This window comes from Anoplopoma fimbria, chromosome 23 (genome assembly GCF_027596085.1).
Source record: "Anoplopoma fimbria isolate UVic2021 breed Golden Eagle Sablefish chromosome 23, Afim_UVic_2022, whole genome shotgun sequence".
NCBI classification, from domain to species: Eukaryota; Metazoa; Chordata; class Actinopteri; order Perciformes; family Anoplopomatidae; genus Anoplopoma; species Anoplopoma fimbria.
In genome coordinates, this window is record NC_072471.1 from 17,329,891 (window position 1) to 17,357,132 (window position 27,242).

The 27,242-nt window shown below is 40.7% G+C and overlaps 2 protein-coding genes across 2 annotated transcripts; one reads left to right on the plus strand and one right to left on the minus strand.

Moving 5' to 3' along the window:
• Positions 1-44: 44 nt before the first annotated feature.
• On the plus strand, positions 45-4,343 carry psmc2 (proteasome 26S subunit, ATPase 2). Its single transcript, XM_054624894.1, has 12 exons — positions 45-206; positions 507-544; positions 641-722; positions 895-994; positions 1,332-1,463; positions 1,562-1,634; positions 1,861-1,956; positions 2,228-2,392; positions 2,497-2,584; positions 2,952-3,154; positions 3,295-3,391; positions 4,058-4,343. Exons 1-12 carry the CDS (start codon positions 137-139, stop codon positions 4,213-4,215), a joined length of 1,302 nt encoding a protein of 433 aa, XP_054480869.1. The 5' UTR covers positions 45-136; the 3' UTR covers positions 4,216-4,343.
• Positions 4,344-27,242, minus strand: slc26a5 (solute carrier family 26 member 5). The gene is made up of 18 exons (XM_054624891.1): positions 27,068-27,242; positions 22,354-22,605; positions 20,108-20,247; positions 19,530-19,640; positions 15,161-15,342; positions 14,753-14,917; positions 14,349-14,584; positions 14,044-14,191; positions 13,598-13,711; positions 13,405-13,482; positions 13,128-13,223; positions 11,744-11,850; positions 11,464-11,533; positions 11,263-11,355; positions 8,539-8,643; positions 7,023-7,232; positions 6,730-6,784; positions 4,344-5,670 (listed from the first exon to the last, which is right to left on the minus strand). Exons 2-18 carry the CDS (start codon positions 22,560-22,562, stop codon positions 5,522-5,524), a joined length of 2,268 nt encoding a protein of 755 aa, XP_054480866.1. The 5' UTR covers positions 22,563-22,605; positions 27,068-27,242; the 3' UTR covers positions 4,344-5,521.

Sequence of the window (27,242 nt, forward strand, 5' to 3'; positions counted from 1 at the left end):
TTCAAAAGAAGTCCGACCTGTATTTCCGGTGACTGGCGGAAAGCGGCGGAAACCCAAAGCTGCTGTGTAATTGTACAGTTTAGCTGCCGGAGCAGCTCGGTCTTTTTGTTAGAAACAGTTCAACTCCACACTTAAAATGCCGGACTATTTGGGAGACGACCAAAGGAAAACTAAGGAAGAGGAGAAGGATGACGCACCTATCAGATGTATGTGTAAACACTGAATGCAGTTCTTAAATCAGTCACTGTTCTTTGCTGAGGAGGAACGTCGACATTAGCTACTAAGCTAACGGTAGCGCTGCTTGTTAGCTCTACTTTTTACCACTGGCCAAGATAACCTTTGTGGTTTGGCAAATGTAACACTTAAGATATTTGCAGTTAACGTTTCTATAAAATGTCTTGCGTTATGGAAGTTAATAAACTCTGTCGCTCAGTTCGACAACAGTGCAAAGGGCCCAATGACAATGTCAGAATGCTAACCCATTAATGTTGTTTCTGTCTTCACAGCTTTGGACGAAGGGGACATTGCCCTGTTGAAAACATATGTAAGTACGGCCTGGATCTAACGTAACCTGTGGAATTTGTCAAGTTTGCGTTATTCATTTTAAAGTTTTAATGTGGTGCTTGCTGTTTATCATCAGGGTCAAAGCACCTACTCCAGACAGATCAAACAGGTGGAAGATGACATCCAGCAGCTGCTCAAAAAGATCAACGAGCTGACAGGTGGGTAATGAAACCATAAATACGTTTAAATGGTAACAAAGCCGTGTGTTTTATGAGGTTTTTTTTACCCCCATTACTCAAGTTTTCTCGGTAAACCACTGACTTCAGATGTTGTGACTGGGTGGCTGTTGGGTTGTGTTTGAAGTTCCTGTTGTATTTTTTGGCTTTACAGGCATTAAGGAGTCAGACACAGGCCTGGCTCCACCAGCACTCTGGGATCTGGCTGCCGACAAACAGACTCTGCAGAGTGAACAGCCTCTGCAGGTTGCAAGGTAAAGCAAACTTGGCAGATGGTTAAAAACAGTGGTTTTGGCTAGATATTGGTAATGTGGCATAAAACAAGATAATGTTGCATATTTTTTGTATAGCTTTTTGTAGCTGCTAAATATTAGCATAGGAGTAAACATTTTTAGCTCTCCTACTGCATTCAAACCGTATGTATGTATTTTCCATCCTGTCAAAATAATAGAATAAGATTTATTCTGCATGATAGCTAGTACACTATTAACAATGTTCCCCTCAAGTACAAAAGACCTCTTCGGTTTCATGTTTGAATTTGTATAGTATTTTAATTTGTAGTCCCAATGTGTCCATGTATCATTCAAACAGATGCACAAAGATCATCAACGCAGATTCCGAGGACCCAAAATATATTATCAACGTCAAACAGTTTGCCAAGTTTGTGGTGGACCTGAGTGACCAGGTGGCCCCGACGGACATTGAGGAGGGCATGAGAGTCGGGTGAGGCAGAAGTGTTATTTGAATTTGTCAAAGATGATTTAAAAGTCACATTTCTGAATCAATCTGCTAAATTTAGTCTCCTTTTTTTCTTCTTCCAGTGTTGACAGAAACAAGTACCAGATCCACATTCCTCTGCCTCCTAAGATTGACCCAACTGTCACCATGATGCAGGTATGAGTCGCTCAAGGACCCTCTTAAGAGAGCAGCACTTTGGTAGGGAAATCTGTGAAAAGTTTAAACCATGCATTTAGATTATCTATGACTTTTTCTTTATACATAGTCACATTTTATTCTTTTAAGAAGTCTATCTTTACTCAAATAACATGAACAATTGCATCGTAGGCTTCTGCAACTTCCAGAATAAGCTGCAGTAACAACTCTTTGTGTTGCGTTATAGGTGGAGGAGAAGCCTGATGTGACCTACAGTGATGTTGGTGGGTGTAAGGAGCAGATTGAGAAGCTGAGAGAAGTGGTCGAGACCCCCCTACTCCATGTGAGTGTTCACAAATGAAGAAAATACCACTGCCGAATCACTACCAGATGTTTCCTAGTCACAACAATCACCCAGACTCAAATGATCCGTCCATTCACCAGTTTTGGAGTGATTTTAAAACAGACACCCCTGCTGTCACACTTCTGTTCTGTAAATAAACAAGATTAGTTTCCACTTAGTAAAGTTTACGGGACGGAGTAAAACTGCTGTCTGTCTGCCATCATGTGAAAGGGACTTTAACGCCATCCTGTCTTTATCCTCTCCTCACCAGCCCGAGAGGTTCGTCAATCTGGGTATCGAGCCACCAAAAGGTGTGCTGCTGTTCGGGCCGCCCGGCACAGGAAAGACCCTGTGTGCCCGCGCGGTTGCCAACAGGACGGACGCCTGCTTCATCAGAGTCATCGGCTCCGAGCTGGTGCAGAAGTACGTCGGAGAGGTGAGTGTGAGAAGAGTGGGGTGAGACGCACCAGGCGGAGAACAGCAGCTGTTAGATCAATGAATTCCTATGGATGTAAACATTATTTGTGTTTTTGTTTGTAGGGCGCCAGAATGGTGCGTGAACTGTTTGAGATGGCCAGGACCAAGAAGGCTTGTCTGATCTTCTTTGATGAAATTGATGCCATTGGAGGTAAGGCTCGCCTCACTGTTGTTGTTTTTTTTGTAATGTAAATTTTCGGTAATATGTCTGTGTTGATCCTTAAAATAATTGCTCGCATCAGGGTTATCAAGAGAGAATTTTGTAGAAATGGTTCAAGATTGTTAGCTCAAATTGAATTTGAAAATTTTGTCTTAAAATAACTAAAAATGTGCATCAAAAAATAATTTTAGCCAGTTTTTGGTGCAACATCCATTCTCTATGTACAAACTTCCTCCTTTCATGAAATACTGAATGTTATTTTTTATAACCGATGGTAAAGAAACTAAAAGTGATATCCCTTCACAACAATCCTCCACATTAAGACTGAAACTTGTCCTTTTGTGTTTGAACCTGACAGGCGCCCGTTTTGACGACGGCGCTGGCGGAGACAACGAGGTCCAGAGGACTATGCTGGAGCTCATCAACCAGCTGGACGGCTTTGACCCCCGAGGCAACATCAAGGTGCTGATGGCCACCAACCGACCGGACACCCTGGACCCGGCCCTGATGAGACCCGGACGTCTGGACAGGAAGATCGAGTTCAGTCTGCCTGACCTAGAGGTGAGTTCAGCGTTCGCAAAACATGCAGATATTTTCTAATAAATCCGCCAGAAAAGCTATACGGTTATGACCTTGGATTATTCCTGCCCATTTTTATTTAATTAAACCCTAGCCTTACACCGCTTTGTGTTGTATTACAGGGTCGCACTCACATCTTCAAGATCCACGCCCGCTCTATGAGTGTGGAGAGAGACATTCGCTTTGAGCTGCTGGCTCGCCTCTGTCCCAACAGCACCGGTAAGACACACACTGCAGAAGTCAATCCTTGCTCTATCATTTGTTTTTAAAGACTCACATTCACTAGATTTCTTCCCCCACGTCTTGCTGTAGCTCTAGTTTCCCCTTACTTCCTGTTCTGACCACAAGGGTGCACCGTAACAACATATAGTGGCTGTCTAATGATATCCATGTCTGCACATTTAGTGCTATAGTTTTTCAGATAGGCCAAAGGATTACATGTTGGGTTTTTTTGACACAATATTGGTTCGTCTTAATATATTTTTACCATTTCTGTATTAAGACACGAAAAGTTGCTGTTTTCAAGGTACTACAAGGTTTTTACCACAGATACAATGATGAGGAAGGAGATATCTCACCCAACAGATTGTATCTCGTATAAGTATAAAGACAATGCTGTCTCTATAAATATCTCGGAAACATGACACAATGGTCTAAATGCAGTTGAACCTGTTTGGTTGTAATGAAGTCAAGGTCTGAAGACCTTTTTTTTTTCACAGCACTTATACATTAAATGCTTTTTTATTTTTTTTTATTTTTTTACTAGCCTATCACAAAATGGCCATCAATGCATCTCATCCGAGACCTAAAATTGTCAAACCAGAGGGTGTTTACTACACAAATGTTTGAACATGACAGAATTTGATTTTGTGTTTTTGCTGCCAGGTGCTGAGATCCGCAGCGTGTGCACAGAGGCCGGCATGTTCGCCATCAGAGCTCGCAGAAAGATCGCCACAGAGAAAGACTTCCTGGAAGCCGTCAACAAGGTCATCAAGTCCTACGCCAAGTTCAGCGCCACGCCCAGATACATGACTTACAATTAAGAGTGTTTGTGTGTGTGTGTTGGTGTGTGAGGAGCTCCACCTTGGCTTTTTACTGTCAAAAGAAGCAGAGAGCCGAAAAATATTCTCCTTTTTGTTGTCATTCTTGTTCACTTAAAAATAAAGTTTATTCCAGATTTGAGTCTCAGTGATTTGTTAAACGTTGTAAGATAACCACATAGTAACTTTAAAGGCATCCTGTGTTATACAATAACATCACAACTTTTTTTTTTTTTTTTTTTTTTTTTTAAATAGGAAACACCAAAATATACAATCCTACATTTATATTGAATGCAGACTTAAACAGCAGTGTACTGTAACAACAAACATGATACTGCTAACTGACCCATGACTCTTGCTGGTTTTAATCCATAATTGCAGCTGAAAATAGATTCTCATGAATCCACCAGGACACAACTTCTCAGTAACAAACATTTGATACCAGCATGATAAAGAGAGGCAGCTTCAAGTTTCCATAAGTAACTGTAAATGATTCTCAAATGTCATTTGGTTGGCAGCAGCTTATTTTAAAATACACCTATCCCAACACAACAGTGACAATTTAAACACAATAATAAAAATACTAGAGGAACGTCAGTTGGAAACTCAGTCCTGAATTTCTGATTAGATACAAGCTCATAAAACTGCCTTGTATCTCACTGCCCTGGGTGCCTGTAAATTAACAAGGCTGTCAGACTCGGTGCTTCATGAGAGGGAAAAGCATCCATCAGTGCTACCAAGAGGGCTGGATATATAGACCTAAATGAACCAGTATCAAGTATCAAAACTCCTCCAGTCAAACAGTACCTGCATTCGATCTTTCATGGACCCAGAACTAGAAAAAATACCATTGTACAGTTTTGAATGCAGTCAAAATCTCCGCAAGCGTTCTTCAATTTAATGCAACGTGTGATTGGCCCGCTAAGCTCCAGCCCATACATTATGTTGTGTCGTGAATTTGACAGAGTTGGCAGTTAAGTGCTCCGAAATGCCACCAAAATGTTGGAAAGTATGGCTTTAGTACTTGTGGCGTCTGATGAACATAAACGTGGTGGTAGCATTTTCAGAAATTTTACTTCAAATAAAGTAGAGAAAAAACACTATTGGTACCGGTGTCGTAATCTTTTAAATGCTACCCAGCCCTAGCTACAAACCCATCTATTCAATATGAATGTCTGTTCGGTTCATCCCAACTGTGATGCTGAAGCATCAAAGTTCATCACACCTACAGTTGGGTGAAGGACCTCCCAGATCTGCTGTCTGAGTCAGGACCCTTGCTGCTCTCCTTGGTTACAGGTGTCACCTCCTGTCAGGTTGTCCCATCGGACGGTGCCGCTGACGGGCGGGGATTTGAGCGCTGACAGCGCAGCACGGCATCGTGGACGGTGGGGAACACCATCGCCGGCGTAACAATCCCGGTGAAAAACTGTAAGGTGTCCAGCTCGGACAGCAGGCTTCCTTGTGGATCAAAGCAGAGATACAGGATCAGTCAGATGCGAATCAAACTGTGTTCTGGTATCATCATGTACCTGATAAAATGATATATTCCAATGAATATATGAACCAAAACAAAATGATTCATCTCTATTGGCATTTATGAGGCTGTAGTTGTGTAGTATAGATGTTGACCTGTTGCCATATTGGGGGTTTTTACTAAGTCTAGACTCATTGATATAAATAGTATGGAGAAAATGTTGCCTTAAAGTAAATCCTCAATAATCCTCTTCTTTTGTATCAGTGTAATTAATCCCTCTGCAAGACATTTTTGATCCCCCATATAATACTAATATTATGTCATTATATTACTAACAATAGTTTCCAAGTCTCGACTTTGTAGCCAGAGAGGAAGCAAAAGTTAAAGCAGAAATATTTTTCCACATCAAAGTAACCTGTTTAATCTGGTCGAGGCATCTTGACAAGGCTCCTCTTAAATCCCCATTTAAAAAAGGGAACTGCATGTAAATATGGCCATTAGTGAGGTGGATATTGTTGACATTGGGGATCATGGGAGATGTTGTCTTTGCGGCCAGCTTCTCCTACTAGGCTTCCGTTAGTGTTCATTGTTAAGGAGTTTTTTTTTACCGGGAGCCGAATTCTCCTCCTCTCTAAAACAAACTGAAATGGTTGATCAGCTTGTTTCTCTGATAACCTCAGAGCCAGCTGTCCGATGACATCATCAAGTTAAAATATAAAGTTAAAAACGACCAAAATCTAGTTTATCGTAAAATGATGTCTTGAAACTGTATGAAAAGTCAATTCATGGCAGACAACCACAGCACATGTGCTAAGGGGATTTGAGTTCATTGACAGGGCGACCATATAAAATGCACCGGGACCTTGATTAAACTACAGATTTCTCTGGATTTGAAAATTGCAGAAAAGATTTGTGATAATGTAAGTACTCAACTTAACGAAATACATAACAAAAGGTCTAGTTCTTTTTAGACATGTCCATGCAGATAAGTTACATATTATACCTTTGAACACAGACAGAGAAAAGTCCTCATGATTACTTACTGCTGCAGCTGGCTATGACCACTTGAACGTCCACAGCTGCGTATTCCTTGATAACCTGCAGAGACAAAAACTGACTTACTCACTGAGGTAAAATCCTCTGAAACACACATTTTCCTACAAGCACTCCTGAACAGGAGCTGCAGCAGCACCGGAGAGAAACTTCAGAGCATTTACATCTACACTCTCCTCCCCCTGACTTGTACAAGTCGTCCTGATGCCAGACTGTTAGAAGCCCTGCTGTTGCAGTGAACCTGGTATTGACAATAACCTCAACCGGGAAAAAAAGGAAGAACCTGTTTGATGACTTTGGCTCCCACGGAGTCGATGAAGCTGGCGGGCGTCCAGTCCAGGATGATGGTGTGGACGGCGCTGAGGGGAGGTTCAAGGAAGACCGCCTCCTCTGAGTGAGACTCCCTGTGGCTGTCCCCCAACTGGCCGTTCCTCTGCTCCTCCACCACAAGGTCATAGGACAAAACCTCATGGGTCACTTCCTGCTGCTTGTCCTGGAACCAATCAAATACAGTGATTTCAAGGTGGAAAATTTCATCCATGTGGTATTTCAGATAGGGATGCACCAATTTCTAAGCCAAACATCGTTATCGGCCTATGGAAAAAAAGGTGACATCCAGCGATGTCACAGCAGTGGAACACTGTTGCGTTGGTTATTTGCGATGGGACTCTAACAATAGCAGCTACCATAATGTATAGAAGTCTATGAGAAAATGACTCTACTTCTCTCTTGATTTATTCCCTCAGTAAACATTGTAAACATGAGTTTATGGTCTCAATCTCTAGTTTCAAGTCTTCTTCAATACAGCATGATGTTCATTTAGAGTCAACATAATGTATAGAAGTCTTGAAAATGACTCTACTTCTCTCTTGATTTATTCCCTCAGTAAACATTGTAAACATGAGTTTATGGTCTCAATCTCTAGTTTCAAGTCTTCTTTAATACAGCATGATGTCCATTTAGAGTCAAATAGACCATAAAGCAGGAAATGCTTTAGGGCGGGGCTACCTTATGATTGACAGGTCGCTACCATGCGTTGTCTGGTCTGGGAGTTGTTAGTGTTTTCATCTTGAGCTTTAACCCTTTCACAGTGTTTCACCTCATGAAAGTTAATCAAAAAACATTTTGGTCGTGTACAAATGTCTTATTCAGATTTCTGTTGTACTTAGCCTCTCATGTCACTTCTAGTTGCAAAAAAACTAAATTGTGACGGAAGAAATGCCGAACTCCAGGCTGCAAAACTGAAGTTAACAAATCAATGGGTTCCGTCTACTTGTGATATACAGTCTATGCCTTAAAACTTCAAGTTAAAGGTTTCTTTTTTCAAACAACAAGTTAAAGGTTTCTTTTTTTCCCTGGAACAAAAGGGGAATATCATTATAGGCCAAATTGTAATTTAAACATCGGTATCAGCCCAGAATTACACCATCGGTGCATCCCTAGTTTCAGTTGGTCATATTTGTGTATTTTGTTCTACTACAAATGTGTGGAAACGGAGTAAAAAGTGTCCAAATTCTACACAAAGAGATAATAAGTATGTGTCAACTTTTTATTTTTCTCAATTCACTGTTAGTGCAAGTAAACGATGCATCAACAGTTTTCTGCCATCTCTTTACAGAATCACAAAGACTTGAGCTGCTATCATGCAGCAGCAGCAGCCTGGCAAACTTGTTTTTCAGTCTTTCCATGATCCCACAAGCCCCAATGTGAAAGAAAAACAAATGCAAATATGCAGCATGCTGACTCAGCAAATCTGACGGTGTAGGAGAAGGGGGAGAAGAAAGAGAAGGAGGACTCACCTTGCCACTCATCTTCAGTGAGGGTTTGTGGTTGCCATTTGCTTTCTCCATCTGTTTCTTTTGGGCTTTCCGGGCAGCTTGCAAGGCCACAGGGTTTACTCCTGTCTGTAGAGACATCATCGACAGCACCAAACACATCAGTAAAACAGTTTGACTACTCATATAGAGCTGCAAAAAAAGTGATATTTTACTTTGTTCTTGCTCATATGATTCAAAAAGTCAAAATGTTGAAAAATTCACAAAATTCTGAGAACTTTATTTCCTTTTAATGGTTTGATTAAAAACTCAGCTGAACACTCCGCACTATGACCTCAAAATAAAATCTAATACCTTGTTATACATTGAGAACAACATCCACCCTAACAGAAAGAAATGTAATCATGCTTTAATCTAACTCATTCTAATATCCTCCGTGACAATAAACAACTGTTGCTGTTCCTGTCCAGCTGTCAGACCTCATTGACTTCTTGAAAACCCTTCACCACAGGAGCTTCTTCAAGTTTTTTTTATTCTTCCAGGCTGCAGTGTCCTTGGCATTCTTTTATACTAAAGGTCATTTTAAATGTACCACTTGAATCACTTTCAGTCCTTAACTTTTTTTATTATCACAATTAATCTTTGTTGCCATTTAGATGCGACGTAAATGTCTTTGTTAACAGCTAAATATGAAGCTACTGGATATCTTGGCTTAGCATAAAGACTGGAAGCAGGGCCAGTGTAAGGAAACATTCGGCCTGGCTAAATAAAACTCTGAATAACAGCACCTCTATAGCTCTAGCTTCAGATTTGCCATCCATAGATTTTCTGTTCTAACTCTCAGAGCTCCCCAAGCGTTAAAAAATAACTACCGGTGTATAGAAATAGCCAATCTTTTCGCTGATGGTTTACTTATGTAGGTCATATAGGGGCATCGGTATCACATTGAGACGGTTTCATAACCTGTTAAAAGTCCCTCCCAGTAACTGTAAATAGGACAACGTGTTTCTTGACATAAATAAAAGTTCAGTCAGACTCATTTTTACACATGGACTTGATCTCCAAACCTGGGCCCCATTCTTCAAACGTGCCTCTGCTAATTCTCGCTAAAATATCCTGGAAGTTCTCCTCTTGATAATTTGTTTTTTTGAAAACTGTTTTGTTGAAGCTGTATGAAGTTATCACCAATAACTCTTCATTATGAAAATTTAGTAGTGATAATTACACCAACAGATTATAATGCTTTCACCCTAAAACTTCTTGGTAATGATCCAGCTAACTAATCTAGCTAGCCTGGATGTTTAGTAGTGTGGTTGTATGAGGTACGTCTCCACAGTCAGTGCATTACTACAGTAGATACAGTTTGGAGAAACAGACAGGAGTACCAGAACAGGTGCAAAGCAATGTACTTCTGTGGACGTATTTTAGACCCCTAAAAACAACAATGTCATGATGCACACTATATTTAGAATGTTTACACTGCTTAAACCTGCCGTCAGACAGCCCTTTTTGACGGAGAACTGAAGCAGTTGTCTATGTTCTCTTCAAACAACACGTTTCCAACACTCCATTGCCAAAAACATTTGTCATTTTACCTTGCAAAACACAGAAGTTGCTGGTCTAGTGCTGCCTTGACCGCTTATTTGGGGTTATTATGTGTCTTTGGTAAATCCGAATGAACCCTTTAGAACACCAAAGTCACATAATAACACTCACAAACTAACCAATCGAGGCAGCGGTAGGACAGCAAGTCATGTGTTCCGTGAGATAAAATTACTGTTTTTGTCAAAGGAGTCTTTTTTTTTTTTTTTTTTAAATATAGGGTACTGATAGGTACCTTACAGGGTACCTGATATTAATGGTTTAGGTGTTTAAAATACGGCCACATCAGTACATTGCTTTGCTTCTGTGCTTGGGACGTCTCTAATCTCCCTCTACTGTGGTAATACGCTGACTATGGAAAAGTAGCTCATACATCCACACTTCAAAACATCAACATTATCCCTTTAAGGACTTGTTGCTCTGATAGCAGTTCCAAATAGACCTAAAGGAGTTTGAAAAACACAAATATTCAGACTCATGTCAAATCGTCAGCATTCTTATCGAGATAACTTAATTGGTTATCTAGATAACTTGGTTATCCAGATACTATGAGATACCATGAGATGTTATGCTGCTCATTCTGTACACATGACATCTATTGCATTCTGTCCATCCTGGGAGAAGGATCCCTCCTCTGTCGTTCTCCCATAGGTTTCTTCCTTTTTTCTCCCTGTTAAAGGGGTTTTTAGGGGAGTTTTTCCTGTGCCGATGTGAGGGAAGGACAGAGGATGTCGCATGTGCACAGATTGTAAAGCCCTCTGAGGCAAATTTGTAATTTGTGATTCTGGGCTATACAAAATAAACTGAATTGAATTGAATTGAACTAAGAACAGGGCCCTGGACCCTGATGTCAGAGGATATCTAATGTTTGCTCACATTTTTACACAGTCAAACTGGCAGCCACTGAATTGTTTTCACTTCATAACATGTCTCTGGGTAGCAACAGTAGTGATGACCTACACAGTTATAGTGTTTGTCAATCCCAGAATTCATTGCACCTTAAACAACTTGATAAAAAAAAAAAGAAAAACAGCTCAATTCCACTGATATAAGTATTATCAATACTCCTCTGCTTAATAGAAGTAAATGGGAAAGGGTTTATTTTACCTTCTATGCAGTACATAATAAACATACAGCTAGGATTACCTTCTCCTTGAGGGCAGTCACATAAAGGTCACTGTTGGCAAAATAGATTGAAGAGTTGGAGTGGAAAATCTTAATCCCCTCATATTCAGCCGCCTAGGAACAAAACACATATCATAGGCCTTCAGAGATCTGACCAACAGACTTGATGTGAAATGTTAAGCCTTGGTTCATACTTTGGTGTTTCACTTCTGACGGACTCACCTCTTCATACTCATCCACATCACAGTACAGCCCTGTGCCGGGAACATGACCCAGGACGGCACTTTTAGGGCTGAAAGACAGGTGAGAAAAGGGGAGAAACACAACTTTAGTGTTAAAGTCTTCTGTTATAAAGCTTGGAGCACAACCCAAAGCAGTTTGTACAAATGTACTGACAAGCTGTGACATGTGGCATTAAGTATATTCAGTGAATGTAGTGAATTATTATGTTATGAAATAAACAAACATTTGGACTAAAGACAAGCAGCGGTAGAATCAGTACCTCTGTGTTCTGTAGATGACTGTTAGTATGGCGAATGCGAGGGCCACCAGGAGGCCGTAGTCCAGTCCCAACAGCACAGACGCCACAAAGGCCACCAGCCAGATGGCCTGAGAGAGACAAAGGAAGACACAGAATTAAACCGACATGAAGTTTAACAGTAGAGCTACAGCTACAACCTATTTTCCTCATCAAAAAGGTAGAATTTTGTTTAAATTTGAAAAAAGAAACTAAAAGTGGGAAGGAAAGTTTATAAATCTACCATTACATCATGGTTGACTGTACTTGGCTCTCTTTCCCAGGTGGACATTGACATAAAACAATTAAAGAAAACATGTTATTCTGTTTGTGGTGTGGTTTTCAAAATACTGAGCATTGAGCACTAACATTTCTCTCTTGGACCAGTATCCCTTGCTTATTTTGCTATGGCAGCATGAATCTAAAAATGCACCTGGATCATCATGTCTAAGGAAGTGCAGACAACTAAAGGGATGCATCAATGGAAGTGTACCAGTTCACAAAGTTGGACAGAGTTTAGTTGGTGAAGCCTGCTAAGGTATTTTTTACACCCTCTCTGAAATCCCACAATGATGGTAACTCCCCAGTTTGCTGGAGGAACTGTGGAAATCTAAATACAAATCATTACCATGTTATTATTTTAGATGCCATGTGCCCCTGAAAAGTTCTACCATAGTTTTTTGACTCATACCTCAAGAATGTCAGAAAAGAAACAAATATGTAGCAAATATTTAGCTGGTAGCAGGTAAAAAGGCTCTTACGAGGAAATGGTTATTGCTGGTGAGAGCCCAACTTTAAAAACATGGATGGACATGGCACATATTAGCATATGTTAATCATTAATTGGAATTCTTTGTGTCACTCTGGGAAAACTGGGTTGACTGTGTCACACCCCATTTGCCAGACTTTATTTTGCAAATCTATAATTATACCGCTATTGTTCATATGTATCGTTAAAAATGTATGAACGAATGCATACAAAATTCAAGTTGTGTCTGATGCTGAATGTCAGTAAAAATATATTTACAAAACAGGGAGATACGCGTGTAAAAAAAGGCACATCGTAAATTTCACTGCAACGGGCCAGCTCATGGGGAAAAACACTTTTTCCAATTAAAATGCCCTCTACTTAACTTAAGAGGGACAGTCTTGAACATTTTGTTTCTGCAAATTGTTGTGTTCCGATGTTCTGACTAAAGGCGCAGCATGTGTTGCTCATGGTAACTGAGCTCCCAACCCAAAAGCCACAGTGGAATAAAAAGTTCAGAACAAGCCCCTTTTCGCCTCATTTAGCATCTTCATCTTTCTGTGAGGACCTTTACTGCACAGTAACATTTTGATTAAGGAGAGCTCGATTAGATAAACTGACCAGTTCGATCTTGCTGGTCCTCCACAGAGCAGGAATGTCTCTGAACTGTTTGAACATGCCCAACAGGTTCACCATGATGATGGCAGCCAGTGCAGTCTGGGAAAAAAGAAACACAAAGCATTATCTAGTGTTTGTTTTCTGTATCGGTGGAGCCATCAGCCACTGTTTGTTCAACAGACCGGGAATAAAAAGAAAAGTGTCTGCGGCTCCACCAGTGGCGCCGAGCTGCCAGACAGGAAGCTGGGAGCTCTGCGTCATCAGCGGCAGCGTCACCCACCTGAGGGAGCGGTTGGAAGACGAAACCAATGGCCACCACCACCAGCAGCACCATGAGAGAGGCCAGCAGCCCCGCGATCTGAACACACAAAGACACGGTGATTACTGTGTCAACATGGTCTCATTCTAATCATGGTTTTACAACACCAATTCAGTCAGGCAAGATAACGTAATCAGTACTGGGTTTGTGCTACCTGTGTTTTTCCACCAGTGCTTTCCTGCACTAGGCTCCTGGACATGGAGCAAGTGATGGCGAAGGTTTGGAAGAAAGAGCTGATGAAGTTACACAGGCCGAGTGCGATCAGCTCCTGAAAGCACAACATGAAGGTTTGATCCCAGAACATACAAATAAATTCAACGAAATAAAAATGTGAACTTGTTCTGCAGCTCCTTAGGCACCGATGAGAGAAGGCGGACTTTAAAGGAGGAGACACAGCAAATCTGTTTAAGTATGGGAGGCTGAGGGATCTTATTAGGCAGCAATGATCAACAATGCATCATTATTCGGTTTCTGCATAGCCTATTTCTCGCCTCAAATGTTTTAGGAAAAATATTTTAGTGTACTGTTTAGCTGTAAAAGGTTTTATGTATCTCCCCCATTTTCACGTAAGGGTCCTAGGCCCACGATGTCCCAACTCACCTGGTTGCCATCAACGCTGTAGCCGTGCTTCAGGGCGAAGGTCTTGGCAAGTGAGATGCCCATTGAGAATCCTACAATTGCTACGGCAAATGAGTCTGTGACCAAATTGGGGAGCAGGGAGAACTCCGGGGCTGACGGAGGGAGAAGCCTGTGAACACAGAAGATAACACTTGTCTCATATCAATAAGATATGGATATGACCTGTATTTACTAAAGTTCTTTAGTAGATTCGGATTTCCCAGTTGTAAGCTCCAATGACTGAAATACACTCTTTAAATTCCAGAAATGACAATTCAACAACCTACCCGCTTGGTATCTTCCCGACCACCTCCACTTTGTAGTCCTCCGATAAGGACATTCCATACGAGACGCTGGTTGACACGATGACCACGATAATCTCTCCAGGGATGGGAATAGGCAGCTTCTTTTTGAAGCGCTCGTTGAGGTCTTTGACCCCGTACAGGAAGACGATGCACGCCAGGCCCAGGATGACAGTGGAGACATTGGTGCTGGTGATGTCACTGAGGACCGCCTTGACGCTCTGGGGCGAGAGAGGAACCATTTATGATGAATACATTTAACGCAAACACACAACAAAACCAGACCTATAAAAAAAGGGCAATGAAAAGCGAATTCTTCAAATCCCCAATAGAGGAGGCACATCTTGTGCTCTCCACTTACAAAGCATTAAAAAGCTTTTGAAACTTACATAAATGGCAGAGAGGGGCCCACTGAAGCGCTGTGTTTTCACCCCCAGCAGGTACTTCAGCTGAGAGATGACAACGTGCACTGACGCAGCTGTAGTGAAGCCTCGCACCAGAGGCTCTGTGAGGTAGATCGCAACAAAGCCAAACCTGAGAAGACCTAAGGCAAACTGAAAGAAAAGAAGAAAGAGGTCAGGGGATAAGGACAAGCCACATAGTTTTGATTCAAATAAAAACATGAAATTAACAGTGATTCAGACAGCCTGCTGTTTTGGGTAAATAGGGATTTCTGAGCGTGAGAAAATTTCAGCAAGCTGTATCCCTTTACTGGGATGTTTTAACCAAATAAGAGACTCTCTGTGGGGGGTTGAAGGTCGATCCAGCTGAGTGTGGTGGTTGTTTTTGAGGCTCACCTGGATGATTCCCACCAGGGTCGTGAGCACAACGGCAACCTGCACTCTCCTGGCATCACGAGCCTCCACGTCCAGGATGGCAGACGCGTTGGATCCGTTGGCGGGCAGGACGTAGAACATGGAGTCGGGGGCCTCCCTCACTGCAACCGCCCCAATCATGAGACTGATCACTGCAAAGGTGCCTGCAGATCACACACACAAACAGAGCAGTCATCTGTCAAAATGCATTGTGGCTGAACCGTGGGAGTACTTAATCTCTCCAGGCTTGGTTCTGTTAAGTATTATGATGTCCTGTGGATTCAGGCAGTATCCCTTTGATAGAAAAGGCCATCTTGCCCAGCACTTGAACAGCAGCCCAGATATTCGCTCTCGCTGTCTGCCAGTAGATAAGGGTTCATCGTTTCCCCAGCCAACTGCTTCCAGTTGTTCACTTCAGATCATGTCTTTTGTTTAAAGGTTAAGATTTGGTTTATCGTACCTATTACACAGAGGACTTAAAGGTTAGAGCTGACATTTGAGATTGCTTGGAGCCCTTTCTTGGAAACAAAGAAGTCAGGTGGGTAAATTTCACACTCCTGCTGCTCACGTCAATTGAGAATGCAATAAGCAGATCGAACACCTACTAAAGCCTCGTTTATAGGTCGCAAGGACGTGAGCTGACATGGAATCGTGACGAAGAAATGTTTGAATGTTTCATACTCCTCAAAGTTGGCCAATTTCTCCGCCCATCCAAGTCAGTGCACTCAGAAAATGATGGATATAAAGATACAGGCGAAAACTAGTTAATTAACTAGTGATTCTTTGGTTAGTTATTTGAGCTGACCCCCTATGCTGGGGACAGAGACGGTTGGCAGCTGGAGCTCAGCATACTGAGCGTGGTGGGATTAGAACACTACAACAACACATTACTCAGAAGAATTGTGCCAAAGACTGATGGTACAACTACGATGAAGCAATGCTGATGTTGGCAGCGGGTTTTTTAAGATAAGATAAGATAAGATAATCCTTTATTAGTCCCGCAGCGGGGAAATTTGCAATTTTTCCACCACCAGCACTTGATGTCCAGTAAAGAGAGAGTAAGCAGTAGGAGGGAACAAGTACAGTTATAATACATGACCTTTTACTCAAACATACATATTAACAGAGTGGCAAGCACAGTCACATCTGTGTTTCAGCAACAGATATACCTACAGACTGTGACGGCATCATACGTTTGAAAATACCTGTTACCTCCTATATTCTCTACAAAGCTGCAACCTTATAATAAAAGCCCAGCTAGGGTGTGGGGATTTATGCTAATAGGATATACATAAATGCCAATAAAGCTCAGCTTTGCATCAACTGTCACTAGGTCATGACGTGGTCAGTCGCCCAGGTACACAGTCTCTTATCAGTGTTGGCCCTCACTGCAGGAAAAAGGGGAAAGAGCAACTCTTTAAAAGACATTTTCAAGTTTGATTTATACAGCACACATTAAATCAGGCAGACGGAAAACTGGTTAAGTAAGTGAACCACAGCAGGACGGTGAAATTAGGCGGCATAAGCCGGCAGAGAAAACAGGCAACGGTAACGGTTCACGGCACTGCCTCCAAAGTTATAATATTTTGACTTTTCGTTTTCCTCCCCGACGGAATTCACAACCAGATCTTAGTAACTCCCTCACAAAAGAGAAAGTTGTTAAATTCTGCATGGAACATTAACAGAAAGCCTGTTTTTATAGCTACACACATTACTAGAATAATTGCATAAAATAGTAAACACTGAATCATTGTATTTAATATATTTTATTCCATGACCATAGCAACATATCGTCAAACTTGTTTCGTTTTGTTGTCCTTAAATTCCATCCGCCTGATTAGACGTGAATGTAGCATTATGGACTTATTTCACCTTAGCCCCACTTATGTCCAGGTTTGGTGCTGTACAGTTAGATGATATCCAGTGTGACTGTGGGGTCATGCACTTTAAGTGTGTGTGTGTGTGTGTGTGTGTGTGTGTGTGTGTGTGTGTGTGTGTGTGTGTGTGTGTGTGTGTGTGTGTGTGTGTGTGTGTGTGTGTGTGTGTGTGTGTGTGTGTGTGTGTGTGTGTGTGTGTGTGTGTGTGTGTGTGTGTGTGCCAGTGTAAAGGCCATCTTGCCCAGCACTTGAACAGCAGCCCAGTTATTCCCTCTCACTCTCTGCCAGAAGTTAAGGGGTCATCATTTCCACAGCAACTTGCTATCAGGCTCAAGCTCTCTCAGCAGAGACACAGTTTGACAGTACAACCACCTGCTTCCTGTTGTTCACTTCAGATCAGATCTTTTGTTTCAAAAAGGTGGACCAGGTTTAGTTTATTGTGCCCATTTGTCAGATGGACTCACAGCTATGAGCTGACATTTGAGATGACTTTCCTTTCTAAGCAGCCCGACGGGTGGTGTGTCAAGAGTGGCGTCGCTGTGATTTCACAATCCTGCGGCTCATGTCAGCTGAGGACACGGTTATCACTACTTAGTGAAAACATTGCATCCACATGCTATTTCAAAAGACCTTCATCTCGTAAACTGGATCGGTCTGTAACTTGTGAATCTTAATCATCGTGTTCTTCCTGGCGCTGGCTGAGGAAAGCAACCTGGCCGTGTGGAAAAAACTGACTGACTACATCTTAACAGCGTCAACTACTCATTTAGAACATGATACAGCAACAAACAACACAAGTTTGCTATGTTGATCATTTTCTAAAGTAGTGGCCGATTTCCTAATAAAATATGTAAAACATGAGGTAAGAGAATTACAGGAATGTCTTTCCTATAAATATTGCGACAAAGGGTTGCCTAGATACAAAGTTTGGGTCAAATCAAAATCTATGCTCGCATTTAATGTATGGAAGTCAATCTTTGAATTTGTCCTCATGTTGAAACGGTGTTCATGGAGCTGTAGTAAGAGTGACAGTCGGCATTAAGGGAGAGATCCTGTTTTTCTTAGCCTTTCCAAAACAAAGTGTAAGGAATGAATTCAACTGTTTTATTATCTGCTACATTCGTTAGCATGCCCAGCTAACTAGCACACCACCTATAGTACTATACGGGCAGTTTTTGCCAGACCAGGGTCCACATTGTTAACTGACTTAATTATTTTGTAAGGTTATGAAATAAAAAGGCCCATTTCACGACAAGCACATGCAGGGTGTAGTATTTCCTCTCTGTAAAGAAGCTATTCCTGGATGCTATAAGAGTTAAGGGGGACTTTGGCAGCTCTGTAGCTGCTCTTTAGCCAAGGAAGCATTCAATTGCCAGACACATCGGTTACTTCTCATCCTAACACCTTTTTACTTGTAATGTTAAAAAAACTGTCAAGTATTTAAGCTAAGCAGCCAAACAGGGTTCTGTTAAACATAATACCAGTCTGATCTTCCATTTTTTAGCTACATTCAACTGGCTCTACACTGCAATACCACAACAATGCTTCTTCTTTATATTCATGTCCCATATTCATCATCGGATGATGACTTTTTGCCCTGGACCACCTGTCGGCTTTAGCCTCACTCTCTTAGCATGATATCACATGTATACATGTAACCATGAAGTGCATATTTAAGAGGCCTTAACAAGATTCTTAAAACAAGTCAGCTTGGACCATTAAGAGTTCCACTGTAGACAGCGCTTTTAACCAACTCATGAAGTAACAGCTGTCATTAAAGCCAGCAAAATACTGTCCCGGCTAGAAATGAGAAGCTGCTTTTTGTCTACCTAATTCTTAAAACAACAACCTACTGGTTCTAAACACTTTACACGAGGAACATTACTACAAATGTGTGGTTTAAGTGAAAAAGGGTAGCTTTCATCAATTTAGTATTTTAAGCTGCCATTTCTTATTGAAAGCCACCAAAGACAAGTTTCGGCAGGAAAAACACTCAAAACTGATTAATTGTGAAAGAAAACATGGTTTTCTATGATTTCCTTCAACAAACTCCCTACAAAAAGTAGATTGACCATTTTGAGGTTCTTTTCAATTAAGTAGTGTAACTTTCATCAATGCACTGCCGTAAGCTGCCTTTTCTCTCTGAAAGCTGTCAAAAACAAGTTTGGTCAATGTTTTACTGTTATTACTGTAAACTGTATGTGCCGCGTGAGAACGGAAAGCTTGACAGGCATAACGACAGTTACTAAGGGGGGCGGGCTTAGGGGACGATCAAAAACATTTGACACACATTTGGTATATAATGTAGAACAATACACACAGAGACATAAGACAGAAAGGGATTTGTCAGGTGTCTCTTTTATATGCTGCCTCCTTGAAGCTCCATATTACAGTACCAGGAGCAGGTGGCACCGGACACCAGCTAGGAGGAGATTTATGACCCTAAAGTAAGAGGCTTTCAGATGGTTTCTCACCTACGGATATGTGCCTGGACGTGCCAAAGAAGGTGTAGAGCAGGACGGGGTAGAATGAGGAGTACAGACCATAAACTGGAGGCACAGCAGCCAGCATAGCGTAGGCTAGACCTGTGGAGCAGAGGAGAGGGAGAGATAAATAAATAAAGTGAACAGTCCCAGAAGCCCAGTGCTTGCATCACAGCCTCAGAGCTACAGAGATACTAAAACAAAGACAGTGGGGAGTTGGAGGCAGCCCCTCAGGAGTTGGCAGTCGGCCCATTACACATTAACCCTCATGTCATTCCAGACGCCTAGCCTGGCCACACAAAGCTTGTGGCTACTGTCCAAAAAAACGAAACATTTTTGGCTTTGTTAATATGTTACGGTAATGTCTTTTTAGAGCTTTCAAACACACACACAGTGTCTTAGTAAGGTAATTTTCCACCTCAATGCTCAAGCACAGCTTTACTGCTCCTTCTCATAGATTTCTTATAGACAAGTTTACTGGACAGATGAACTCCATTCTTCACAAATGTATTCCCTCATTTGATGTTTCAAATGAATTGCGTGTCTGAAAAAGAGTTCATGGCACTGACCTTGAGGGAGCTGCACAACTCCTGTGCTGAGGCCCGAGACCACGTCTGAAAACAGGTACTGCTTGACCGGATAGGATGGCAGCCACGTTAGAATAGGAAGAAAGCTCAAAGCCGCCGACTTGGCCTTCTTTGATGAACACCTATAAAGACAGAGACAAGCAGATTCAGTTGGTAATTAAAAAATAATAATAAAACTTTAGTTTCTGGCCTTCAAAAAGGGACATACTTGATCAGATAAAGTATAATACAAAATAAACTTCTTCATTACTCAAGGAAAAAATGAGGGGTATGCTCACCAAGGAATTAAATTCAAAATTGATTGGTCATGTCAGCACAGGACGATGGCAATAATTCATGTTGTTTTTACTGACTTTTACCAATTTTAATGACTGTAAAGAGCAATTAAAACAAGTATTATACTGCTCAGTCATTGTTAGTCACTCTGGAAGAGAACGTCAGCTAAATATAGCATAGCACTTATAGAGATGTATTTCTATATTGTAGTTCTTTGAATTGCGCTAACACATCTCTAGTTACCTAGTTACTGAAAACATTAGAAAATGTGTTGTGTGTCTTCATCTGTGTTCACATTTCTATGTAAATGTTTTTGTAGCATCTCTACTCGTACACCAAATGTTACTAGGTCTAAACTGCCGTGGTAGCTTTAATGGAGAAGTCACATAAGAGCACAGGAGTTCACAGGTTGTCTGTTTGAACACTGGGAGGGGAGAAATGTAAATAATTAAAAAGCATTCTCAATGCAGACAATCAGGTATTGTGTCATTTCATAGAAGTGTTTTACTGTTCAAATACACATAATACAAACACAAGCCAGAGGACAGGTGATCTCAGGCATACACAAATATCTATGTGGGAAACGGTTAAATAAACATCAAATGTGTTAATATCCTTCTGTAAACCACATTGGACTGCCTTTTTAATGTTTTAATAAAGGTTTTTAAAAAAAATCAATCAACAATTAATCAACTAGTTTGATAACTGATTAATCATTAAGATCAATTATCAAGTAAACTGTTCCTGTTTTATATCATTGTTCATCAATTCATGTTCATCATTGTTTTGGCCCTGGTAAATTGTGAAGGCATTTTCATATTTTGTGATATTTATTTATATATATAATAACAGCTACATTGCTTATTAGATCCAACATTTCTTCTTGTCTTTAGCACCAAATTTAATGAGTTACATGCTATGTTGATCATTTTCTAAAGTAGTGGCCGATTTCCTAATAAAATATGAAAAACATGAGGTAAGAGAATTACAGGAATGTCTTTCCTATAAATATTGCGACAAAGGGTTGCCTAGATACAAAGTTTGGGTCAAATCAAAATCTATGCTCGCATTTAATGTATGGAAGTCAATCTTTGAATTTGTCCTCATGTTGAAACGGTGTTCATGGAGCTGTAGTAAGAGTGACAGTCGGCATTAAGGGAGAGATCCTGTTTTTCTTAGCCTTTCCAAAACAAAGTGTAAGGAATGAATTCAACTGTTTTATTATCTGCTACATTCGTTAGCATGCCCAGCTAACTAGCACACCACCTATAGTACTATACGGGAAGTTTTTGCCAGACCAAGGTCCACATTGTTAACTGACTTAATTATTTTGTAAGGTTATGAAATAAAAAGGCCCATTTCACGACAAGCACATGCAGGGTGTAGTATTTCCTCTCTGTAAAGAAGCTATTCCTGGATGCTATAAGAGTTAAGGGGGACTTTGGCAGCTCTGTAGCTGCTCTTTAGCCAAGGAAGCATTCAATTGCCAGACACATCGGTTACTTCTCATCCTAACACCTTTTTACTTGTAATGTTAAAAAAACTGTCAAGTATTTAAGCTAAGCAGCCAAACAGGGTTCTGTTAAACATAATACCAGTCTGATCTTCCATTTTTTAGCTACATTCAACTGGCTCTACACTGCAATACCACAACAATGCTTCTTCTTTATATTCATGTCCCATATTCATCATCAGCTGTATAATACTTGTTTTAATTTCTCTTTACAGTCATTAAAATTGGTAAAAGTCAGTAAAAACAACATGAATTATTGCCATCATTGTCCTGTGCTGACATGACCAATCAGTTACATATACAAAACTATATAGACTTGATTGAGCCCTGTAGGAGTACCTCCTTTTTGACTTGTCAACCTACCTACACTGACTCAATGATTTGCTCAAGAGCACTTCAGCAGGACAAATCCAGAGTTAGATTGCTCAGTATAACTCACCGGAACTTGTGTGCCAGCCTCTGTCGGAGGGTGGTGGAGTTTTCTTTGCGGTTGAGAAGCTGCGACCTGATGAAGGCTTCATCATAGACCGGGCGCTCTATCCTGTACATCTGCTGGGAGTCGGCCCCTTCTCCAGCTGAAGCTTCCTCTTGATCCATAACTGAGGCAGCAGGTGTATGTGTCTCTCCGGTGTTGTTTATCTCTCCCATTTTATTCTCTCGGTCATTGTTCTGGATCAGTACATCTGTCTGTCTGTCTGAAGAAGCATCAGAAAAGAAGAGATCATTATTCCAACACAAACCGGTTTGCCTTTTTGTTCGCTACTTTTATATTTTTTATGTAATTGGACTCGGATGTTGACATGCTGCCCGGAATGAATGAATGTTTTAGCTGCAAGGTAAATGGACAACAACATCGTTTTCTTTAGTTGTGCAAGTCAGTCAGAGTTCATGTAATACCTGTTGTGTGGTATTTCCTCGTAAAAATAAAAAAAAGTAATGTGGGCCCTGTTCCAGAGAGCAGGTTTAGTGAAAACTCTGAGTAAGTTAACCCTGAGATGAGTGAAACTCTGGGTTTTTAGTTCCAGAAAGAGAAGTAAAGTAAACTCTGGGCCGGTTACCATGGTAACTCACTCTGTGAACCTTTTAAAGCACAGAAGGTTTACAGCAGGGGTGTCCAAACTTTTTTCACTGAGGGCCACATATAGAAAAATATACGAAAGGCTGGGCCACTCACTAGAGGTGAGGTATATCGCCTCACTTCTAGTGTCAAAATCAATCAAATGTAGGTAAATTATACTTGATATTTGAATATGCTTAAAGAAAAAAACATCCTACATCACAACTTTCCATTAATGGATTTTCATTTATTTTGTTATAAAAATGGTTGGCAGCTCATTCTCAAAACAGCAGCCTGAGATTGCTTCTTACTCAGGATGGTGATCCTTCACAGCCCTGGAGAGGGGGCGGGGCTTATCTCCATGGAAACCTCTGTCAACAAATCCATTTATTTCACCATCAACCATGCAATAAATAAATACTAATTCTGCTTTATACTTGTTGTGGCAGTCCCAGATATCCTGGGAAACTAAACGCCGTCTTGTCTGAGTTCATAACATCATCTGTGGATTTATTCGAGCCGTATGAACCGAAAATAAACCATTTTACTGTGATTTAATTGCAATAAATGTACAAAAAGGGACGCTGAAATAACAACATAATGATGGTGGTTTGTAAAAAGTCAGAATTCATGTTTTGTTAGTTCTCTCTGCAGGAGGAGAAGGAAATCACTTTTAAAATGCCTGTTTTGTGAAAAATGTACGTAGTAGTTTGGGTTTACAGTATGTCAGAATGTAAATCCTTGGCAGAACTGAGTTTGTTACTCAGGAAAATCTAAAGTTACAGCGTGTATGTGTCATTATTCATTTCTTTGAACAGCATTATTTTGCCCTCACATTCAAATATTAGAGATGGACGAGTCACCCTCAGCTCAGACTAAAACCTCTGCATGTCACTCTTTTGGCAAACGGACTGTGGCACTGTGACTCTGTGCACACAATCAATGTCAGCTGAAGGAAAACAATTCCCATAACATTGGAGATTATATGTTAATAGTTCTGAGTAAGGGAAATTGTGATGATGTAGCAGGATGATGTGTTTTATTTAAATAGGCTGGGTATAGTGAACGTTTTTAAAACAGCATTTCAGTGACTGTGTCTGTATTTACTACATTTGTTGAAGTAGCTTTAACAAAGCCACTGAATGTTGTTGAATCAAGATCCAAAAAGATGTCTCTCATTTTAGATCCACTGTACTTTAACCTTAAAACGACCCAACACATTATTACTGGCATTTGACTTGTCTGCCATTACTGCTTTATTGTATATTTCTATAATGTACAGTACCAGTCAAAAGTTTGGACACACCTTCCCATTCAATGGTTTTTCTTTATTTTTATTTTTTTCTACATTGTAGATTAATATTGTAGACATCCAAACTATGAAGGAACACATATGGAATTATGTGGTAAACAAACAAATGCTCAACAAACGTATGTTTTAGATTTTAGATTTTTCAAAGTAGTTGAATGAGAAGGTGCGTCCAAACCTTTGACTGGTACTGTATGTTTTCAATTATTTGTCTCTATTGTATCCCCTTTGTAAAGTGTATTTGAGTTTTTTGAAAAGCGTTTATTAAATCAAATGTATTATTATTATTATTATTACTGGATCAGATTGTGCGCTTACAATCGTGTTTCTTTCGTCTAGTGATCACTATATTTTTTACAATCTACAATTAAATGTTTTATCTTCAGTTGCTTATTTACCCAGTTATATCTATCAATTAAGCCAGACGAAACTAACCAGTTCTCTAAACTTCAAGCATGTCTTACGGACATAAAAACCTGGATGACCTGTAACTTTTTAATGTTAAACTCTGAAAAAACAGAAGTTATCCTACTAGGCCCAGATCACCTTCGAATTCAATTATCTAACGATATAGATTCTCTAGATGGCATTGCTCTAGCATCCAGCACTACCGTTAAGAACCTTGGAGTTCTCTTTGATCAGGATCTGTCTTTTAACTCTTATATAAAACAGATCTCAAGGACAGCCTTTTTTCATTTACGTAACATTGCGAAAATCAGGCAAATCCTGTCTCAAAGCGATGCAGAAAAACTAGTTCATGCATTTGTTACCTCTAGACTAGATTACTGTAACTCCTTATTATCAGGCTGCTCTAATAGGTCTCTTAGATCTTTACAGTTGATCCAGAATGCTGCAGCACGTGTTCTAACAAAAACTAAGAAAAGAGATCATATTACTCCAGTATTAGCTTCTCTGCACTGGCTCCCTGTTAAATCAAGAATAGAATTTAAAATTATTTTACTTACCTACAAAGCTCTAACTGGCCAGGCACCGTCTTATCTTAAGGAACTTATAGTTCCATATTACCCAACTAGAGAGCTGCGCTCAATCAATGCAGGGTTACTTGTGGTTCCTAGAGTATATAAAAGTAGGATGGGAGCCAGAGCCTTCAGTTATCAGGCTCCTCTTCTGTGGAACCAGGTTCCAGTTTCAGTCCGGGGGCAGACACACTCACCACTTTTAAGAGCAGGCTTAAGACCTTCCTTTTTGATAGCGCTTATAGTTAGGGCTGGCTCAGGTTCGCCTTGGTCCAGCCCCTAGATATGCTGCTATATGCCTAGACAGCCGGGGACTACCTAGGATACACTGAGCTCCTCTCTCCTCTTCTCTCACTCCCTCTTTATGTATTAAATCCCTATTTATGCACATTACTGATTTTGCTTCTTCCCCGGAGTTCTTGTGCTTTCTCGCCTCGCAGGTTCCCAGGAATCGGAGTTATATTTGGACTGTCATCGTGCCACCTACTGAGGCCCTGCTGACACCCACTACTACTACCACTATCATTATTAGTCACATTACTATTATTATTGCCTGTACTATTACGCTTATTGACTTGCTTGTACCCTGGAGTTTTGTGCTTTCTCGCTTCGCAGGCTTCTATAAATCGTGGCTGTACCTGGACCGTGGTCGTGCATCCTGCTACGGCCCTGCTGACACCGACTGCTACCACCATTATTATTATTACTAGTCACATTTCTATTACTATTACCTGTACCATTAAGCATTTTAGCTTTAGTTCCACCCTGAAGCCCTTTTGCTTTCTCGTTCTGCAGGTTTCCATGAATCGTTGTGGTACCTGGACCGTAGTCGTGCCTCCTGCTGTGAGCCGACTGACACCCACTGCTACTTCGATTATTATTATTAATCACATTACTATCCCTATTTTCATAACTATAATTCTACTGTAATAATTGCTGCTGTTATTATAAGTAGTCTTATTATATGAATCATTTATGTCATATACATTGAATGTGTTGTATCTCTGTTATGCTGTTCATTCTGTACACATGACATCTATTGCATTCTGTCCATCCTGGGAGAAGGATCCCTCCTCTGTCGTTCTCCCAGAGGTTTCTTCCTTTTTTCTCCCTGTTAAAGGGGTTTTTTAGGGGAGTTTTTCCTGTGAATGTGAGGGAAGGACAGAGGATGTAACATGTGTACAGATTGTAAAGCCCTCTGAGGCAAATTTGTAATTTGTGATTCTGGGCTATACAAAATAAACTGAATTGAATTGAAACTGAATTTATATATATACATTTAAAACGTAATGTAGGCCACAGTCTAATAGATTTCACCACTTTATCATTCATTAAGGAGAGCGTAAGTCTGGTAAATGATGAATAAATAGACAACTCTGACTGAAGCGTGTTCTGGTGTGTTTTTTTCAGTTCACTGTCATCATTGTTAAATGAAGCAGCGTATTGTTTTATTGTTCACCTCGCTTTGTCTGCTAAATGACTGTAATGTAATGTAATGTAATGTAATGTAATGCTTTGGGACACGACGCATCAGTTCCCAACAATTCAATCAGGTCTCTGAGCCTCTTCCACAGTCCTTCTCGTTAGCTAGCTAACACAGTACTGATAAAGGACAAACGGTGACTTCATAAGTTAGAAAGGTGAGAAAACAAACAAGAAAAGTCAATTAACAGCACTGTTCGGCAAACAAGTATTAACCAGTGTCCAACTATATTATCTTCGCTATGAAACAGAGAGATATATGTTTGGGGCTCGCCACAGTTCAGCATTTAAGCTAACATAAAGATGCTAGTAAAGATGGGACTCGTACCTCCGCCCTCCAGCTCCTGGTGGGATGCTGCCGGCTGAAGGAGAAAATGAAGTTACAGTTTAACTGGCTTCTTGAGTTGGTTAAAGTTTAACAAGAGCAACGTCCTTCGAGGAGGACAGCAGGCGGAGGCAACCTGTTCTGACTCACAGATAGGCTATGCTGCGAGGATGAATGA

Bases quoted from the DNA above. Each gene is read 5' to 3' on its own strand.
- psmc2 (XM_054624894.1), top strand. From the start codon at position 137: ATGCCGGACTATTTGGGAGACGACCAAAGGAAAACTAAGGAAGAGGAG. The intron at 723-894 runs GTGGGTAATGAA...TTGGCTTTACAG, and splicing joins AAAGATCAACGAGCTGACAG to GCATTAAGGAGTCAGACACA. The intron at 3,155-3,294 runs GTGAGTTCAGCG...GTTGTATTACAG, and splicing joins TCAGTCTGCCTGACCTAGAG to GGTCGCACTCACATCTTCAA.
- slc26a5 (XM_054624891.1), bottom strand. From the start codon at position 22,562: ATGGGAGAGATAAACAACACCGGAGAGACACATACACCTGCTGCCTCA. The intron at 20,248-22,353 runs GTGAGTTATACT...CTGTCTTTATAG, and splicing joins AGGCTGGCACACAAGTTCCG to GTGTTCATCAAAGAAGGCCA. The intron at 7,233-8,538 runs GTGAGTCCTCCT...GATTGGTTCCAG, and splicing joins CACTGAAGATGAGTGGCAAG to GACAAGCAGCAGGAAGTGAC.